Source organism: Scyliorhinus canicula, chromosome 3 (assembly GCF_902713615.1).
Source record: "Scyliorhinus canicula chromosome 3, sScyCan1.1, whole genome shotgun sequence".
NCBI lineage: Eukaryota > Metazoa > Chordata > Chondrichthyes > Carcharhiniformes > Scyliorhinidae > Scyliorhinus > Scyliorhinus canicula.
Window position 1 is genome coordinate 12,040,718 of NC_052148.1, and position 21,418 is coordinate 12,062,135.

General features: G+C 53.6%; 1 protein-coding gene across 1 annotated transcript in view; it reads left to right on the forward strand.

The window, feature by feature from the left end:
- The window catches only part of dysf (dysferlin, limb girdle muscular dystrophy 2B (autosomal recessive)), a 450,750-nt gene that overhangs the window by 240,496 nt on the left and 188,836 nt on the right, over positions 1–21,418 (forward strand). The window contains exons 27-30 of the mRNA XM_038793128.1: positions 984–1,098; positions 10,612–10,717; positions 12,477–12,619; positions 16,432–16,605. Of these exons, the coding sequence (XP_038649056.1) occupies positions 984–1,098; positions 10,612–10,717; positions 12,477–12,619; positions 16,432–16,605 (538 nt within the window). The remainder of the gene's footprint in view (positions 1–983; positions 1,099–10,611; positions 10,718–12,476; positions 12,620–16,431; positions 16,606–21,418) is intronic.

Genomic DNA, 21,418 nt, shown 5'->3' on the forward strand with positions numbered 1-21,418 from the left:
GTCCTGACATTCCCCGCTGACGCCCCGTATTTACCCGAATGTGGGTGGTCAATGGAGTGATGTTAACCAGCGCTCCGAGCACTGATATACACCTGGTTAAACATGCTCACTACGGCACTCTGTTCCCATTCAGGTAAATCACACCCTCTCTCTGGTTATTATATTCCTATTGTGGGATCTTGCTGTGCATCAATTGGCCGCTGCACTTGCAGTAACGGCACTTGCAAAGTATTTTTATTGACCGTCAAGCTTGTGAAAGTACCAGAGCTGGATGAATTCTTTCTATCCAGTCAGTGAGCTCTGGGGACACCCCAAATAGGAGTTTATCAGCTACATCACCATCATCCCAAAGTCATCCTGACTCCCAAGAGATCCTGCTAATCTCTGCCCAAGAAAACTAGTCAACCATTAGTCGCTAGTCAATGGCAAGGAAGAGGTTTCAGCCATCACTAAATAGACAGCTGGCCTGAACAAGCTCAGCTGACACGAGCTCCAGGAAGGGACGCCTGTGTAATCTGGACAGGGTGGTGGAATGGTTTTGTTGCTGGACGCGTTATCTGGATTTATAAATGGTGTGTTTGTTGCAGTTTTCAGCTTTGCCTGGCGATATATGGCCCTTCATTGAAATGAAATGAAAATCACTTATTGTCACGAGTAGGCTTCAATGAAGTTACTGTGAAAAGCCCCTAGTCGCCACATTACGGCACCTGTCTGGGGAGGCTGATAAGGGAATCGAACCGCACATCTGGCCTGCTTGGTCTGCTTTAAAAGCCAGCGATTTAGCTGAGTGAGCTAAACCAGCCCCTGCTATTGTAGCGTCAGGTAATATGGCGAGGCAGTGTGAAATGACAACGGTGGTTTATTAACAAAGGAAGAAGTGTATATTACTGTTTGTGTATGCGTAACAGCCTTTGGTCATGGCTAGCGGTTTGAATGAGGTGGAGGGATTCATTTAATGCATTTCCGGGAATTCCCACTTGCAGCATGCTCTACGATGTCGATGCCGGGCACATGACCTTTGTCGAGGAAGCGTTTGAGAACCAAGTCCGGTTGCCAGGGGGTCAGTGGATTCAAATGACCGAGGCCTACACTGATATTGTAAGTACCTTTACAGATTGATACCATTCATCCCATTATGTCCGTGTCGGCTCGTTGAGTGAGCTGCCGATACTCCCACTACCCCTCACTCATAATATCATTTATTTCAGGTATTTCTCAAATTCTCTCTCCCTTCGAGGGTTACCGTTAAATCTGTACCAAGCACCTCATAATAATAATATTTTATTGTCACAAGTATGAAGTTACTGTGAAAAGCCCCTAGTCGCCACATTCCACCGCCTGTTAGGGTAAGCTTGTATGGGAATTGAACCCGCGCTGCTGGCTTTGTTTTGCATCACAAACCAGCTGTCTAGCCCACTGAGCTAAGCCAGCCCCTCATCCCGGTGCCACTGCGCATGCGCGGGTTGGCGCGGAGCCCAGTTGGCGCCGGGAAGGGAGGCTGGAGCGGCGTGAACCGCTCCAGCGCCGTGCTGGCCCCTATGGGGGCCACAATCGGTAGTGGCCACGCCCGTTTCACGCTGTCGTGAACGCGACGGCGTTCATGACGGCATGAACACTCTGCCTCCATTTCGAGAATCCCGCCCCATGCCCTCTGGTTAATGATTCTTCAACCGTTGTCAACAATCTTTCTCCATTAACTCGATCTAAACCCTTCATGATTTCAAACATCTCAATCATGTCTCCTTTTTACTTTCTGTGTTCAAAGAAGAATATCTCCTCCCCACACCCATTTCTCCAGTCCGCCCCAGTAAATAATCCCTCGCTCCGGAACCATCTTAGTAACTGTCCTCTGTACTCTTTCCAAAACCTTGACATCCCTTTTCAAAGTGATGCCCAGAATGGGGCACAATTCTCCAGCCGGGGCGAGAGGCAATGCTTTAGAAAGGGTAAACATAACTTTCTTCCTTTTGTATATTATGCTTTTATTCATAAATCCCACATACTTTAGTCACTACTCTGTTGACCTTGATAATTCTGTTCATAAGCACAGAATGTCAGTTAGCTCATTTGGTTGGATAGCTGGTTCATGGTACAGAGCAAGTCCGACAGTGTGGGTTCAATTCCCGTATCGACTGAGGTTATTCATGAAGACCTCGCCTTCTCAACATTGGCCCTCGCCGGAGGTGTGGTGATCCTCAGGTTAGATCACCAGCAGTCAGCTCTCCTCCTCGAAGGGGAAAGCAGTCTATGGTTTTTACTTGGGACTTTCACTTCCAAACATAAGGAGGTCGTAGATTTACAGAACAAAAGAGGCTATTGGGCCAGAAGGGCACAAGATGATTGAGCAGAAGTGGGCCATTCGGCCCAACGAATCTGCTCGGCCATTCCAATGAGATCATGACTGATCTGATATGATAATCCTCAACTCCGCTTTCCCGCCTTAACCCCATAACCCTTGATTCCCTCACTGATAAAAAATCTGTCTATCTCAGCCTTGAACAGACTTAACGACCCGGCCTCTAAGCTCCCTGCGGTAACGAATTCCACAGATTCACTACCCTCTGAGAGATGAAGGGCGAGATTCTCCGGACTCACGACGGGTCGGAGAATAGCGGGCGTCGGAAATTTTTACGGCGACGCTGTTCCGACGCCCTCCCGCTATTCTCCGAACCCCGCAAATTGTCGGAGTCGCGTTTCCCGACAAACGCCTCCTTCCCGCCCCTGACACGACCAGAATCGCCACTGAGAGCCCCCCCGCTATTCACCGGCCCGGATGGGCCGAAGTCCCGACGTCATGGCGCCCTGTTTGGACGTCGTGAAACACACCTGCTTTTTAAATTCGTCAACCAGTCGGCCTGGCTGACGACTGCTTGGAGGAGGTCAGGGCACCACTCTGCGCACTGCTCAGCGCACCGTTCAGCGCATCGCTCGAGTCTGGCCACAACGGGGAAGGCATCCCTGGGAACGGGAGGGGGTCCAGAACGGGGGCAGTGGGGGGGAGACGGGGGAGGCAGTGGGGGAGACGGGGGAGGCAGTGGGGGAGACGGGGGAGGCAGTGGGGGAGACGGAGGGGGCAGTGGGGGAGACGGAGGGGGCAGTGGGGGAGACGGAGGAGGCAGTGGGGGAGACGGGGGAAGCAGTGGGGGAGACGGAGGGGGCAGTGGGGGAGACGGAGGGGGCAGTGGGGGAGACGGAGGAGGCAGTGGGGGAGACGGAGGGGGCAGTGGGGAGACGGAGGGGGCAGTGGGGGAGACGGAGGAGGCAGTGGGGGAGACGGAGGGGGCAGTGGGGAGACGGAGGGGGCAGTGGGGGAGACGGGGGAGGCAGTGGGGGAGACGGAGGGGGCAGTGGGGGGCGACGGAGGGGGGGGGGGTTAGGTAGAGAGTGAGCCGTCCAACCCCGTAACAAAATGTCTGCCACCATGCCATGGTGTGCAGGTGACGAGGACACGGCCGCTGGTTCCCCTGTGGCTTCCGGCCACAGGCCACTGACGCACCCGTGAGGAGGCCATAGTTTACTGGCCGTTGGATGCAGAAAGTGACCAGGGGTTAGGCTGACCGCGTGTCAGCAGTGCGACCAGGCCACCGGGACACACTGGTATCCCATGGCTGGCGGCTGCCGAGGTGTCGACTAACGTCCGTCTAACATGTCCCGTTTCTCTGCCTCCTACCACCCTTCTGTAGGTTAGCACGATGTATGGGAACAGAACGGCGATGTTCTGCGCAGTGGTTGGGGCCGCTCTACTGGATTTGGAGATGCAGCAGCATCCACACCCACAACCCGCAGTGGCTGCAGGGCCAGCTGCAGCAGCAGAGGGAAGGGCCGAGGAGTTGCCAGTCGTCGAGCAGCATGGGGGGGGGGGGGAGGAGGAGGAGGAGGAGGAGGAGGAGGAGGAAGAGGAAGAGGAGAGAGTGAGGGTGCAGCCACGGCGTCAGAGGCGACGACCAAAGCCGAGGGTGTACCGTGTCCGGGTCTCTTTCCTAACAATGCCGGACATCACCTGCAGGAGAAGACTCCGGCTGAGTAGGCAGACGGTGATACATATCTGCCAACTCCTGTCGCACCTCGCCCCACGTGGAACGGGGGGAGGACACGCGATCCCGGTAGCCATCAAGGTGACGGTCGCTCTGAACTTCTATGCTACCGGCTCCTTCCAGTCTCCAAGCGGGGACGTCTCTGGGATCTCCCAGTCATCGGTGCACAGGTGCATCCGGGATGTGACCGACGCCCTCTATGCCATCGCCGATCGCTACATCACCTTTCCCGAGGACCGAGCAAGTCAAGACTCACGAGCCCGTGGATTTGCCAGTGTGGCCGGGATACCGAGGGTTCAGGGGTCAATCGACTGTGTTCACGTCCCCATGCGCCCGCCTGCTGTGGACAGGGACGTGTTCACAAACAGGAGGGGGACATACTCCATTAATGTCCAGGTGGTATGCGACCCCCACATGAGGTTCATGAACGTCTGTGCAAGGTTCCCAGGGAGTGTGCATGACTCCTACATACTAGCGCAGTCGTTCATCCCTGCGATTTTTGAGGGACGTCCCCCCCGGCTGAGGGGCTGGTTGCTAGGTGACAGGGGTTATCCGCTGAGGTCTTGGCTGATGACGCCTATACGGAGGCCTCAGACCAACGCGGAAACCCGATACAACGAGGCCCATGCAGTAACCAGGGGTGTGGTGGAGCGCTGCCTTGGCCTCCTGAAGATGAGATTCAGGTGCCTGGACCGCTCCGGAGGGGCCCTGCAGTACCAGGCCGACAGGGTCGCTCGCATTGTAGTGGTCTGCTGTGCGCTGCACAACATCGCGATGCAGAGGGGAGATGACCTGTTGCAGGAGGCGGAGGGAGAAGCTAGTGGCAGTGGTGCCAGCACAGAGGAGGAGGAGGAGGAGGAGGAGGCGGAGGAGGACGCTGGCGGAGTGGCGGGCGCAGCACGCAGACACGACCCAGGTGCTGGTGATGTCCAGGAGGCGGCACGACGGACCCGGCAAGGACGGCGGGCACGCGACGCCATGGTGGCAGCACGGTTCACGCATCGCATGTGACGTCCCCGATGAACACCAAACCACCACCTGCATCGCTAGTCATGCAGAGGGTCACCACACAACTGCCACCACCACAACCCCCCCCCCCCCCCCCCCCCCCCTCATTGTACACTGCTCCACTTCGACATGACGCTTATCACTGGGTACAGACGGAATGGCACAACATTGATGGCTGTGTCAGCGGGTGTGATCAGTGCCATGTGGAATGATGACAGCCCGCTCTGCGAAGAGCTGTGAGCTCAGAATCGTTAGAGAGAGTCTGACCCATGGCAATAGCTGAACCATCCACCTTGGTGGCCGCTGAGTTCGTCACTGACACTCCATCACGTGCCCGCGTGGGCTAGCTGTGGGAGGGGGGTAGGGGCAGGGACTGCACACCCGGCACCGAGGTTTCACCACCCGTCACCCCCAGCGACACTCGGTCACCATCACGATTCCTGTGGCTGTGGAACAATCACACGGTATTACAAGTAAGGTGGAACAGTGCGTTTAATATTAACAATTATTTACAGGTGCCCTAGCCCCTACAACTAAACTGTGCCCTTCACCCGTGCCAACTTACTCAGTGTCTATCTTAGTTGCCTTACGGGCCCTACCACTACGTCTAAGTGACTCCCCAGATGATACAGCAGGAGTGGAGGAGGATTGCTGCGAATCGCCCCCCTCGACTCGTTTCTCCTTGGCTATGCGTTTCCTGGGGCGACCCGGCCTTGATGGGCCAGGCTGCTCTGCGGGCGTCTCGGGTGACATTGTGCCACCCTGCTCTGCCTGCTGCCCACCCGATGCACCAGGGATGGGACGGGGGGAGGCCGAGAATTCCGGGACGTCCCGTGATGGAGTTAATGGGATGGGCCCCGAAACCTCCTCCTCCCTCGGTGAGCCCGGTGGCCCCCGGGCCTCACTTTGGGACAGAGGTGCGAGCGGGGAGGTTCCCCGTCGCACCACTGACACCTGGCGCTGCCAGTCCTGGAGGCCTGCAACGGTATCCACCAGGATCCGAAGGTTTGCAGAGACGGAGTCCAGGGAGTTAGACATTCCCGCCAGGGACTGTGCGATCTCAACCTGTGTGTGCACGACGCCATCCAGCACATGTGTCAGGCGGTTGATGGTCTCCGCGACTGACAGCTGGGACTGTGCTATCGACTGCTGGGACTGTGCCATGGCGTGCTGCGACTGGCCAATGACCTGCTGAGACTCGGCCATGGCCCGCAGGGTGCCGGCAATGTCGGTTTGGCTCTGGCACATTGCTGCCTGTGAGAGGGCAACCCTGTCCAGGGCCGAGGATGACGCGTGCACATTAACCCCAACGTCTTGCATAACCTGACCCATTGCCTCCACCGCGGATGCCACCCGTGCGGTGTCGGACTGGGTCTCTGCCATGAGCGGCACCACTCCCTGCTCTTGGACGCGGTTCGACTCCTCTAACAGCGTCTGCAGAGTCTGGAAGGAAGCCCTCATCCCGTCATTGTTTCCCTGGGTTTCCTGAGGCATCGGCTGTGCGGGTGGGTTGATAAACTCCAGGAACTCCGAAAACATCTGGGAGCCAGCTGCATCCTGGGCCTGGTCTGGCCTCCGCGAGTCCGGGCCCTCTGTTGCTCCGACCTCCACCTGCTGTACCTGCTCATCTGTGATGTGCCAACCAGACTGTGCCCCAGGAGACTCATCACTAAATAGGCCCGCCGGGGTGTGTATCTCTGGGATGATGGATGTGGTGGGAGAAAGCAGTGCCGCAAGCCCGACGCTCTCAATTTTTAGGTCCTCGTCCAGGGTGTGGGGCCGCTCAGCGACAGGAGGGTTGTCCCTGGCCATTTCTGGTGGTGGTGGTGGACTTCGAACCCTCTGTGCGTCCTGGTCCGCAGATTGGGTTGGGGCGGATAGGGCTGCCCGCTGATCGGGCACCCTCTGTTGTGAGGCCCCGGGTGAGGTGGCGGCAGATTCCTGTCTCCGTCTGCAGCCAGACGGCCCTGGTCGTTCGGCATCACGTCCTAGGGAAGAGAATGAGACGGGTTATTTCGATTTGCTCGGCAGGCCGCTGGACGGTCCCAGTGGGCAGGGTGTGTGAAGGGACAGAGGATGGGGAGGTGTCCCAGTGGGCAGGGTGTGTGAAGGGACAGAGGATGGGGAGGTGGCCCAGTGGGCAGGGTGTGTGAAGGGACAGAGAATGGGGGGGGGTGTTTGTCAGGGAGGGTTGTCTCACTTGCTGCAGTTCCGCCAACCTCGCATTGCGCGATATCGCGGGTGGCAGACCCCCCAACAAGGTCCAGTGCCCTCTGTTCAAAGGTGCTGAGGGGGTGCATGTTGGGCGAACCCCCTCCAGTCTTGTGCCGCTCACGGTGGTTTTGACCGGCCTTGGCCTGTTGGGGGAACATAGGTAGATCATTACAAAACGGTAGGTCTCAGAAGTCCGTTCTGATACTGGCACAGTTTGGGGGGGGGGCAAGTTGTCATCAGATGATTGCATCTCTCCTCGGGGCCAGAGCGCTGGGTCTGTGACAACTTTGTGAACCACCCTCAAATAACTCTGCCCCAATCCCTCTCCCCCCCCCCCCCCCCCCCCCCCGGGCAGTTAAGGGGGAGGGATGGTTGTGACTAGGGGGCACCCTCATGGCACTTACCCTGGCAGACCTGGTGAGGTCATGTAGCTTCTTTCGGCACTGCTCTGCTGAGCGAGGGGTCTGCCCCACAGCACTGACGGCAGCAGCCACGTCACGCCAGGCCTGGCATACCGTGCTGGCAGGTTGCCGATGCCCTCTCCGCGGGCGGATGATGCCCCTCCTCTGCTCCACGGCATCGAGCAGCGCCTCGACGTCTGCATCAATAAAGCGAGGAGCAGCTCGCCTAGGCTCCGACATCCTGCCCGACAGATTCTGTGGTCGGCCGCGCCTTTTTACGGCGTCGGGCGGCGTCACATGGGCGGGTTCGTGTCGTCGTCGCGTTCCGTTGTCATCACGCACGTAATTGACGCGGCCGCGCTACTAGCCCATTTCCAGGAAGTGAATCCGTCGGGAAATGAAGCCTTCGCGACCGTCGTAAAACGGTCCCGATTTTTACGACGGTTTGCCGACTTTCCGCGGGTGCGGAGAATTTCGCCCGAAATTCCTCCTTATTTCTGTCTTTAATGGGGTACCAATCCCATCCATCTCATCTTTCCATGCTCGGAAACACTGAGCCTTCCAACCTAATCCCACTTCCCTGTCCTGTAGGTTGTGGCACCTCAAGTTCAGATCAATACGATGAGGGTTTCTGCCTCTACCCTTTCGGACAGTGAGGTCCAGACCCCAACACGCCGTGGGTGAAACTGTTTCTCCTCTAAGCTGTTCAACCCTTCAGTATCTCACTAGCCGGAGGGGGCTCAATGTTGAGATTAATCTTGATGTGTGAAAATGATTGGGTGGGAAGGAACGGTCTGTTCTGTCAAACCTGCCTCACATCGCTGGGAAGTCTCACTGATTGGAAACCCCCATCTACCCCCCAGCTCCCGAGGTGAGGCAAAATATGGTAACAAGGCCCAAATCAGATTTCTCCTATTCTCATCGGTGATGGTTCCCGAATCACCTTCTATTTAACGCCTTCGTTATAAGGTGTGACCTTCTCCCCAATCAAGGGACTTTGGAAACAGAGACCAGAATTCTGCGGGACAGCCCGACAGCTGGGGGTATCCCGTTGGTCCGTAAAGCCTGTTGGCAATCTCCCAGCTCGCCCCGCCGTCTCGGACGGGTTTCCCCATTTCCCCAACGAGATTCCTGTCAAGGTGTGGCTGGAGAATGCTAATAGCTCAATAGAGCTGTTTGGAATGTAATTTACAGGCAGGACACCTGATTCACCTGCCTCCTGCCACCCGATTCACCTGCCTCCTGCCACCCGATTCACCTGCCTCCTGCCACCCGATTCACCTGCCTCCTGCCACCCGATTCACCTGCCTCCTGCCACCCGATTCACCTGCCTCCTGCCACCTGATTCACCTGCCTCCTGCCACCCGATTCACCTGCCTCCTGCCACCCGATTCTCCTGCCACCTGATTCACCTGCCTCCTGCCACCTGATTCACCTGCCTCCTGCCACCCGATTCACCTGCCTCCTGCCACCCGATTCACCTGCCACCCGATTCACCTGCCTCCTGCCACCCGATTCACCTGCCTCCTGCCACCCGATTCACCTGCCTCCTGCCACCCGATTCACCTGCCTCCTGCCACCCGATTCACCTGCCTCCTGCCACCCGATTCACCTGCCTCCTGCCACCCGATTCACCTGCCTCCTGCCACCCGATTCACCTGCCTCCTGCCACCCGATTCACCTGCCTCCTGCCACCCGATTCACCTGCCTCCTGCCACCCGATTCACCTGCCTCCTGCCACCCGATTCACCTGCCTCCTGCCACCCGATTCACCTGCCTCCTGCCACCCGATTCACCTGCCTCCTGCCTCCTGATTCATCTGCCTCCTGCCACCTGATTCACCTGCCTCCTGCCACCCGATTCACCTGCCTCCTGCCACCTGATTCACCTGCCTCCTGCCACCTGATTCACCTGCCTCCTGCCACCCGATTCACCTGCCTCCTGCCACCTGATTCACCTGCCTCTAGGGCTGCTCTGGTACCCTGTCCAGCCGAGGTTTCCGCTGGCATCAATTGGTGCAAGTCCTGAGAGACGGGGACCAGGCTGCTTGCAGTCCAAAGGGTGGCAAGGGGGTGACTACCCTCCCTACACTTTGCTTCCAGGGTGCCGAGGGGGGTCCTTCACGGAAGATGGAGTCAGGGGGCTTGTACTTTGATTTTTGATGCTGGCTGACTGTTTACAGGGTTTGGAGGCTGCAGATGGGGAGATCAGCCAAAAGACCCTCACCGCAGGGAAGACTCCTACCTGAGCCCCTCCAGCCCAGCACAAGCTCCCTGGACCGCCACTTCCCATGAAGAACCCCCCCTCCACACCCTGGAGGCAATTGTAGGAAGGGTGTGGGTTAGGTGGATTGGCCATGTTAAATTGGGCAGCACGGTAGCATTGTGGATAGCACAATTGCTTCACAGCTCCAGGGTCCCAGGTTCGATTCTGGCTTGGGCCACTGTCTGTGCGGAGTCTGCACATCCTCCCTGTGTGTGCGTGGGTTTCCTCCGGGTGATCCGGTTTCCTCCCACAGTCCAAAGACGTGTGGGTTAGGTGGATTGGCCATGATAAATTGCCCTTAGTGTTGGGTGGGGTTACTGGGTTATGGGGATAGGGTGGAGGTGTTGACCTTGGATAGGGTGCTCTTTCCAAGAACCGGTACAGACTCAATGGGCCGAATGGCCTCCTTCTGCACTGTAAATTCTATGAAAAATTGTCCTTAGTGTCGAAAGATTAGGTGGGGTTACGGGGATAGGGCGGGGAGTGGACCTGGGTAGGGAGCTCTTTCAGAGGGTCGTGCAGTCTCGATGGGCCAAATGGCCTCCTTCTGCACCGTAGGGATTCTATGATTCTATGACTTTCAGGTGTGCCTTAAGATGGAGGCGCCTGAACTCACTCGAGTTTGTTGTGACAAAGATCAGGTTTGAGTGCAAATGATAAAAAAGATGATGAAATCCTTTGTGTTGTAGAATGGTGAGAAGGTCCTCGCTAAGGATGATATTGAGTGTCCGGGCGGCTGGAAATGGGAAGACGTTGAATGGTCTACTGACCTGAACAGAGCTGTTGATGAACAAGGTAGGTGTTGATCATTCAGGGCGGCAGGGTAGCATGGTGGTTAGCATCAATGCTTCACAGCTCCAGGGTCCCAGGTTCGATTCCCGGCTGGGTCACTGTCTGTGTGGAGTCTGCACGTCCTCCCCCTGTGTGCGTGGGTTTCCTCCGGGTGCTCCGGTTTCCTCCCACAGTCCAAAGATGTGCGGGTTAGGTGGATTGGCCACGCTAAATTGCCCGTAGTGTCCTAATAAAAGTAAGGTTAAGGGGGGGGTTGTTGGGTTACGGGTATAGGATGGATACGTGGGTTTGAGTAGGGTGATCATGGCTCGGCACATCATTGAGGGCCGAAGGGCCTGTTCTGTGCTGTACTGTTCTATGTTCTATGTTCTATTCAGGAGAAGGAAAGTAAAGTTGAGTGTCTCTATTTAACACTCATCTCTGCACCTTTATCTAACCTTTCTGCATCTTCAGCACGTTGAGCTCCGGCTCATCATCCCCAACTCCATCTCCAACCTTTCCACCGCCTGCCCCATGCCAATTATAAACCAACTTGGAATCACCTGGCTTATACTCCTGGCAAGGTGTTTTTAAAAAATTCATTTACGGGATGTGGGTGTTGCTGGTTAGGCCAGCATTTATTGCCCATCCTATTTGCCCTTCAGAAGGTGGTGATGAGCTGTCTTCCAGAACCGCTGCAGTTCTTGACGTGTAGGTATACCTACAGTGCTGCTAGGGAGGGAGTTCCAGGATTTTGACCCAGTGACAGTGAAGGAAGGGCAGCACGGTAGCATTGTGGTTAGCACAATGGCTTCACAGCTCCAGGGTCCCAGGTTCGAATCCGGCTTGGGTCACTGTCTGTGCGGAGTCTACACATCCTCCTCGTGTGTGCGTGGGTTTCCTCCGGGTGCTCCGGTTTCCTCCCACAGTCCAAAGATGTGCAGGTTAGATGGATTGGCCATGATAAATTGCCCTTAGTCTCCAAAATTGCCCTTAGTGTTGGTTGGGGTTACTGGGTTATTGGAATAGGGTGGAGGTGTTGACCTTGGGTAGGGTTCTCTTTCCAAGAGCCGGTGCAGACTCGATGGGCCGCATGGCCTCCTTCTGCACTGTAAATTCTATGATTTCCAAGTCAGGATGGTGAGTGACTTGGAAGGAAACCTCCAAGTGGTGGGGTTCCCAGGTGCCTGCTGCTCTTGTTCTTCAAGGTGGTAGGAGTCGAGGGTTTTGAAGGTGCTGTTGAAGGAACTGTGGTGAGTTCCTGCAGTGCATCTTGTAGATGTTTCAGGTGTTTAAAGTCCCTCTGCAACAGGTTCAAGAGGCTGAATGACCTCCTCTTGTTCCTGTACAGCAGGCTTGAGGGGCTGAATGGCCTCTTCCTGTTCCTATGTGACAGACTGAAAGGCTAAATTGCCTCCTCCTGTTCCTGTGTGGCATGCTTGAAGGGCTGAATGGCCTCCTCCTGTTCCTATGATCCTATCTTCAGACTATTGAGTGATTTCCTATTTCAATCAATTGGATATTGCCTCAACCAACGAGAGGTGGAGGTAGTCTAGAATGGTTCCCTTCTCTGTAACACATCCCTCAACCAGTTGGATTTTTATGTCAATTTAGCAACGTTTATGTCATTTTTATCTGGTGGCAACTCACAAATCACCAACTTCATGAAATGTGATTTGGCTCCTGATATCTGGCTTGTTCCTGGCACTTGTCTTGAGCGGGATTGCTGTAGAGGGGCTTGTTCCAGCTGCAATCTCTTCCTGTCATTTTCCATTTTCTCCAGGATGGGAGTACGGATTTACCATCCCACCGGACCGGAAACCCAAGTCCTGGTCACCAGCGGAGAAGATGTACCACACCAACAGACGGCGTCGGTGGGTGCGCATGAGGCGGAGGGACCTTCAACAGGTGGAGACGCTTCGCAAGGTGAGAGTGCCGACCTCGCAAGAACAGGTTAACAATGGGAAGGGAGGAAACTATTGAATGGGAAGAGCGCAGAGGGAGGTCAGACTGATGTCTCCACTTTGTCATGGTCAGGTCATGCCTCACAAGCCTCATTGAATTCTTTGAGGATGTGACGAGACATATTGATGAAGGTTGGGCAGTGGATGTGGTGTATATGGATTTCAGTAAGGCATTTGATAAGGTTCCCCATGGTAGGCTCATTCAGAAAGTCAGGGAGCATGGGATACAGGGACATTTGGCTGTCTGGATACAGAATTGGCTGGCCGAAAGAAGGCAGTGAGTGGTAGTGGATGAAAAGTATTCCACCTGGAGGTCGGTGACCAGTGGTGTCCCGCAAGGATCTGTTCTGGGACCTCTGCTCTTTGTGGTTTTTATAAATGACTTGGATGAGGAAGTGGAAGGGTGGGTTAGTAAGTTTGCCGATGACATGCAGGTTGGGGGAGCTGTAGATAGCGTTGAGGGTTGTTGCAGGTTACAACAGGACATTGACAGGATGCAGAGCTGGGCTGAGCAGTGGCAGATGGAGTTCAACCTCGATAAATGTGAAGTGATTCATTTTGGAAGGTCGAATTTGAATGCTGAATACAGGGTTAAAGGCAGGGTTCCTGGAAGTGTGAAGGAACAGAGGGATCTTGGGGTCCACGTACATAGATCCCTCAAAGCTGCCATCCAGGCTGATAGGGTTGTTAAAAAGGCGTATGATGTGTTGGCTTTCATTAACAGGGGGAATTGAGTTTAAGAGCCGCAAGGTTTTGCTGCAGCTTTGTAAAACTCTAGTTAGACCACACTTGCAATATTGTGTCCAGTCCTGGTCGCCTTTTTATCGAAGGATGTGGACGCTTTGGAGAGGATGGAGAGGAGATTTACCAGGATTCTGCCTGGACTGGAGTGCATGTACAATTCTTCAAAGAGGTAACCAGTACAGTTGACAAGGAGGAGCCAGTCGATGTGGTAAATTTGGACATTCAGAAGGCGTTTGGCAAAGTCCCGCATAAGAAATTATTGTGCAAAATGAAAGCGCATGGAATTGGTGGAAATGTATTGAGGTGGATAGAAAACTGGTTGGCAGAGAGGAAACAAAGAATAGGGATTAATGGGTTCTTTTCAGATTGGCAGGCAGTAACTAGTGGGGTGCCACAGGGATTGGTGCTGGGACCCCAGCTATTCACAATATATATCAATGATCTGGATGAGGGAACAAAATGTAACATCTCAAAGTTTGCAGATGATACCAAGTTGGGTGGGAGGGTGAATTGTGACGAGGATGCAGGGATCCTACAGCATGATCTGGACAGGTTGGGCAAGTGGGCAAATCAATGGCAGATGCAATATAATTTGAATAAGTGTGAGGTTATTCACTGTGGAAGCAAAAACAGGAAGGCAGATTACTACCTGAATGGTTGTAAATTGGGAGAGGGGAGTGTGCAATGGGACCTGGGTGTCCTTGTGCACCATTCGCTGAAGGTAAGCATGCAGGTGCAGCAGGCGGTAAAGAAGGCTAATGGTATGTTAGCCTTCAATGCGAGAGGTTTCGAGTATAGAAGCAGGGATGTGTTGCTGCAATTGTACAGGGGCCTTGGTGAGGCCACACCTGGAGTATTATGTGTAATTTTGGTCTCCCTTTCTGAGGAAGGATGTTCTTGCTCTCGAGGGAGTTCAGTGAAGGTTTACCAGACTGATTCCAGGGATGGCGGGACTGTCATATGAGGAGAGATTGACCAGGTTGGGATTATTCTCGCTGGAGTTCAGAAGAATGAGGGGGGATCTCATAGAGACTTATAAAATTCTAACAGGACTAGACAGGGTAGATGCAGGGAAGATGTTACCAATGATGGGTGTGTTCAGAACCAGGGGTCACAGCCTGAAGATTCCGGGTAAACCATTTCGGACAGAGATAAGGAGAAATTTCTTCACCCAAAGAGTGGTGAGCCTGTGGAATTCATTACCACAGGAAGTAGTTGATGCTAAAACATTGAATATATTCAAGAGATGGCTAGATATAGCACTTGGGGAGAATGGGATCAAAGACTATGGGGAGAAAGCAGGATTAGGCTATTGAGCTGGATGATCAGCCATGATTGTGATGAATGGCAGAGCAAGCTCGAAGGGCCAAAAGGCCTCCTCCTGCTTCTATCTTCTATGTATCTATCTGTGAAGAAAGGTTGAGGAAGCTAGGGTGTTTCTCACTGGAGTGAAGAAGGCAGATAGGCGACTTGATAGAGGTGTACAAGGTGATGAGAGGCATGGATAGAGTGGATAGCTAGAGACTTTTCCCCAGGGCGGAAATGGCTGTCACAAGGGGACATAATTTTAAGGTGATGGGAGGAAGGTATAGGGGAGATGTCAGAGGTTGGTTCTTTACACAGAGAGTGGTGGGTGTGTGGAATGCACTGCCAGAGGAAGTAGTGAAGTCCGAGTCATTAGGAACATTTAAGCGACTCTTGGACAGACACATGGACAGCAGTAAATGAAGGGGTGTAGGTTAGGTTGATCTTAGAATAGGGTAAATGGTCGGCACAACATCGGGGGCCGAAGGGCCTGTACTGTGCTGGACTGTTCTATGTTCTATGTTCACAGTTTACAATACTTCCAAGTTTTTTATCATCCACAAACTTTGAAATTTCCCCTGCACACCAAGATTTAAATCATTAATATATATTCCGGTTTGTGGGATATTGCTGTGTGCAAATTGGCCTTGGCATTTTCTACGCTTTAAAAGTAATGAAATGAAAATCGCTTATTGTCACAAGTAGGCATCGAATGATGTTACTGCGAAAAGCCCCTAGTCGCCACATTCCGGCACCTGTTTGGGGAGGCTGGAACGGGAATTGAACCGTGCTGCTGGCCTGCCCTGGTCCGCTTTCAGAGCCAGCGATTTAGCCCAGTGTGCTAAACCAGCCCCAAGTATTTCATTGGTTGTGAAGCATTTAAGTACATCCTGACCAATCAATGCAATGTCTTCTTTCTCTTACCTTGAATGGGGCTGGTATAGCACGCTGGGCTAAACAGCTGGCTTATAATGCAGAACAAGGCAGCAGCGCGGGTTCAATTCCCCTCCCAGCCTCCCCGAACAGGCACCGGAATGTGGCGACTAGGGGCTTTTCACAGTCACTTCATTGGAGCCTACTCGTGACAATAAGCAATTATTATTATTATTGAATGGTTTATTTCCGACATGTTCTGATTGTATTTAATACACCACAGAGTCACTAGGGGTCACTGTTGCCCTTTGCTTCCAAGCAGTGCTGTCAAATAAACCAAACTGAGAGATAAGCGGAATAATTTGCGGAGATAAAATGCAAAGATAATCGGTGGTGGTGTGTTACAAGACAGCTTCTAAAAATAGTACGGTGAAAAATAAAGGGGTGTAAAGTTGCTGTCGGTCAGTTTGATGAGACAATAATCTCGAAGGACGTTGATTCTATGTTAAGTAGTTATCGGTTGAGGTCAGTAGAATTGTTTCACTAAGTCTTTAACCATTTTTACGGCTCTTTGAGGGTTTTGGATTCCAGTGCGGAAGAGACCTTTCTGTCCATCAGGTCTGTACTAGCTCTTTGCATATGTCTTCCGGTATTGACCAATTCCCTTCTGCAATTCCCTACTTGCTTCCACCGACCTTTCGGCAAACACGTAATTGAAAAGGGAAAGTGTGCAAGCCGATGGAGAAAGAGCGGAGGGAACTCTCTGTCAGCGAGCCCACACAGGCATGACGGGCCGAATGGCCCACTTCTGGGCCTTCTCATTGAGTAATGTTCAATCTTCCCTTTTGGCAGACCAAGTCCGACGATCTGGGGACTGAAGGTTGGGAGTACGCCTCTCTCTTTGGGTGGAAATTTCACCTGAAGCAGCGGAAGACGGATGCATTCCGTCGGCGGAGGTGGAGACGTCGCATGGAGCCCCTGCAGAAGGCTGGGCCCTCTGCAGTCTTCGCTCTGGAAGGTGCACTGGTGAGTGAAGGATCCACTCTTAGTTTTCGCCGATCTCTGGTTTCCCGTGTTTCCCTCTGCCCTATCCTTGACATCACTGTCTCCAGAGCTCCTTCCCAAAGTTATTTTACGTGAATCTCAAACACCTTTCCAGCCTCTTTCAAAACTCATCCATCAAGTTATTCCGCCTTTGTAAACCTCCAGCTATGGATCACCGGAATGTGGCGACCAGGGGGTGTGATGATATGATCTGCATACTCGTCTGCCATTGGGCCAGAACGTCGGCTTACCATTGGCCCTGGTCGGTCATGTGCCTCTCGACCGATTGGCCGAGAGGCTGAGTTAACCACGCCTCTATCAACGAGGTATAAATGCTCAGAAGCCTGACGATCGTCCCTTTCCACTGTAGACGATCGCCAGGCTGTGTTCTAGTTAATTAAAGCCTGACTTTGGTAAATCACTCGCCTCACGTGCAATCGATGGTGCATCAGGGGGTTTTCACAGTAACTTCATTTGAAGCCTACTTGTGACAATAAGCGGTTTTCAATCCCTGCTCACCCTTCCCATTCGCTCATTCAGGCGTGGATGTGCTATTTTCATCTCTGTGGCATTGCCGTACTTTCCCCTGCTTATCTTCTCCTGAATCTCTAGACTTGTCCATAGCAACGTAGTCGTGGCCAATGTCTCGCATTCCACCCCTCAAACATTAGCTTGAGCTCATCCGAGCTCTGCTGCTGTGTCCACACTCTCTCCATGTCCCATTCGCCCGGCACCCTTGACTCACTGACCGACACTGGCTCCTGTTTAAGCAACCTGTTTTCAAACCCTTCCTCCGCCTCATTCCTCCATAACGCTGTCACCTCCATCAGCCCACCCCCTGTGAGGTCACCACGCCCCTCCAATTCTGGTCACTTGCGCATCTCCGATTGTGATTTCTGCATCGCTGGTAGCCAATTCTTCCAGGTCTGAACTCTGGAATCTCCTCCCTAACCCCCAGTGTCTCTCTACCTGTCCTTCCGTCCTTCTTGAAGACACACCATTGCCTATCTCTTCTAACAAGCTTTTGTCAGCTGACCATATATCTCCTCATGTGGCTCTGTGTCTATTTGAGTTGATCACACTCACCACCTGAGACAATTTGCCATGTTCAAGGCGCTATCTGAATGTAAGTTGTTGTTATGACTCCATGATCCATCGTCTGCGTGCTTTTTGTGTGCGTTCTGCGTGTATATATGGCTGAATCTAGAATCCAGAGGTTAAATGCTAATCGCCATGGCAACTTGGCTTGGCAGCGCATCAGCTGTTGTGTAAATGGAGGTACGAGGGAGTGCTGCTGTTGATGTCGACAGGGGTTGTGAGATACATGGGGGACTGGGGAGTGGCTTGTTCTTGTGGGTCACTCTTTACAACCAGTTACATACTCACAGTTACAGCCCCAAAACAGACCCAATCGCATATACATTCATAGCACGGCAAAAAGGCCAATCAATATTTGCCAGCATGCGGCACAGTGGTTAGCACTGCTGCCTCACAGCTCCAGGGACCCGGATTCAATTCCAGCCTTGGGTCATTGTGTGGACTTTGCACGTTCTCCCCATGTCTGCGTGGGTTTCCGCCGGGTGCTCCGGTTTCACCCCACAGTCCAAAGATGTGCAGGTTAGGTGGATTGGCCGTGCTAAATTAGTGTCGAGGGCGGTGGGGTTAAGGAGGAGGTGGAAGGGGTGTGGACCTGGGTGCAGAGCCCTTTCAAAGGGTCGGTACAGGCTCAATGGGCCAAATTGCCTCTTTCTGTACTGCAGGGAATCTATGGGATTCTGTGAACCCAACATGGCACTTTACTTGAGCAATCCAAACTGATCCCACTGCCCCACTCTCTCTCCCCATAGCCCTGTATCAATCCCAAGCTAATCCCACTGCCCCACTCTCTCTCCCCATAGCCCTGTATCAATCCCAAACTTATCCCACTGCCCCACTCTCTCTCCCCATAGCCCTGTATCAATCCCAAGCTAATCCCAGTGCCCCACTCTCTCCCCATAGTCCTGTATCAATCCCAAACTAATCCCACTGTCCTACTCTCTCTCCCCATAGCCCTGTGTCAATCCAAACTAATCCCACTGCCCTAATCTCTCTCCCCATAGCCCTGTGTCAATCCAAACTAATCTCACTGCCCCACTCTCTCCCATATCCCTGTATCAATCCCAAACTAATCCCACTGCCCCACTCTCTCTCCCCATAGCCCTGTATCAATCCCAAACTAATCCCAGTGCCCCACTCTCTCCCCACAGTCCTGTATCAATCCCAAACTAGTCCCACTGTCCCACTCTTTCCTCATATCCCTGTGTCAATACCAAACTAATCCCACTGCCCCCCTCTCCCCATATCCCTGTATCAATCCCAAACTAATCCCACTGCCCCCCTCTCCCCATAGCCCTGTATCAATCCCAAACTAATCCCACTGCCCCACTCTTTCCTCATATCCCTGTATCAATCCCAAACTAATCTCACTGCCCCACTCCTTCCCCATAGCCCTGTATCAATCCCAAACTAATCCCACTGCCCCACTCTCTCCCCATAGCCCTGTATCAATCCCAAACTAATCCCACTGCCCCACTCTCTCCCCATATCCCTGTATCAATCGCAAACTAATCCCACTGCCCCACTCTCTCCCCATATCCCTGTATCAATCCCAAACTAATCCCACTGCCCCACTCTCTCCCCATAGCCCCCTGTCAATCCCAAACTAATCCCACTGCCCCACTCTCTCCCCATAGCCCTGTATCAATCCCAAACTAATCCCACTGCCCCACTCTCTCCCCATTGCCCTGTTTCAATCACAAACTATTCCACTGCCTCACTATCGCTATTGCCCTGTAATAATCGCATTGCCCCTCTCTCTCCCCATTGCCCTGAATTTTCCTTTAAAATGATGCAATGGCCTTTGCTTGAAGCACTCCCCGTGGCAGCAATAATACATCTCTAATTCCATTCTCTAAATATCAGCCACCCTAGCGAGATCCCTCCGCCTCCTGCCCCTCGGCTCTGACAGAGGTTGAGGTTCTGTGTTCAACAGAAACATTCTAAATGGTTTTAATTTAGTTTACAACACTATAATATTTTTCTTGAAGGGGTGCCAGCTGCTATGAGTAGCAAGGTTTATACTGACTACATAGAACATGTTATGAGGTGATTTGGAAATGGCAGCTTGCAGGCACAGCCTGGAGGAGAGAAATAAGGGACTGGTGTGTTGGCTGCGACTGCATGGCCGGCAATGCCTTCCTGTGTCCACACATCCTGAGTTGTGGAAAGTTCAATTTTATGACTGTTTAATACTCTCTCTCTCTCTCTCTCTCTTCCTGTCTTCCTCTGTATTGTCCACTAGCCTGATCTGCGTAAGTGCCATGTGTGGCCCATCTTAAAGGGACATCACCAGGGAGTCTGAGGTCAGACCGTATTTCTGGGTCGTATAAAGTACGGCGTAGCTGCCGCTTGGCCAGGGTGGGCTTTCATAGCCTTTCCTGTCCTGAGAGCGCTGACTCCTGTGAGGTCTGGGATTGGGTGTTAACGGGGACCATGGGCTGGATTCTCCGTTTTCCGGACTACGTCCCCATGCCCTCGTGAAAACTGGTGTTTATGACAGGAAAGCTGGCATCAGAAGGTGACAGATTCCCGGTCCTGCAGGAGGCTAGCAGGCAGCTATCGTGGAGCTCCGGGTTAGAGGCCGCGCATGCGCACGGCCGCGACCTGCAGCCGCCGTGCTCCATGGCAGACACAGCCCTCCAACCTGGACCGCTGAAAGGGTGCCCCACGTCGGCCGCTGGCCCGACCCGGACCACCCGTACACATAGCCCCCACCCTGAATGAGGCGCCCCCCCTTGCCCTCCAATCAGCCCTCCCCCGACTGTGACGCTCCCGGATCGATTCGGCAGCCGCCTCACGAGTTTCCTGAACGGCAGGACCGTGTTAGAACCGCGCCATCGAGGATTCGGCCAGTCGGGGGTGGAGAATAGCGGGGTGGGCCTCAGGCAATGGCCTGAGTTGGTGCATGCTTCCAGCGCGGTCTACTCCCCGAGTACGCACTTTTCGGGGGGGGGGGGGGGGGGGACAATCGCAGAACCAGCGGCAGTCCCGATTTCATGCGGGAAACAGATTCTCCGCCTCGTCGCTGAACGCGATTTCAGCGTCGGTGTCCCCCCCCCCCCCCCCCAGTGAAGCTGGGATACTGAGTTCCAGCGTTTAATGGTGTTTGCCTTTGACAGATGGGCCACCAGTAAAGAGGCCTCCACTGTGTACATTGGCTTCAGCCGAGGGCCAAGTCTGCCAGTGGAAAGTTATGAACTGGGGGGTACTGTGAGAGTGAGTTGTGATGGTTAGTGTGGAGAGCAGCCTCTCCAGGGCAGAAATACAGAGACTTGGGGATACGAACCACCCAAACACAATAAACAGCAATCTGGCAGAGAGTGGGCAACGGAAGGCGAGTAAAACCTCCCCAACTTAGGGCCATGGAGCAGCATCAAGAACTATTTCTCACATACTCGTACACATCGTCACACATTATCACCCACACATCAATCGTCACAGTTACTCACACACAGGGCACACACACACACAGGGCACACACACACACACACACACACAGAGGGCACACACACACAGAGGGCACACACACACAGAGGGCACACACACACACACACACACACACAGGGCACACACACACACACACACACACAGAGGGCACACACACACAGAGGGCACACACACACAGAGGGCACACACACACACACACACACACAGAGGGCACACACACACAGAGGGCACACACACACAGAGGGCACAC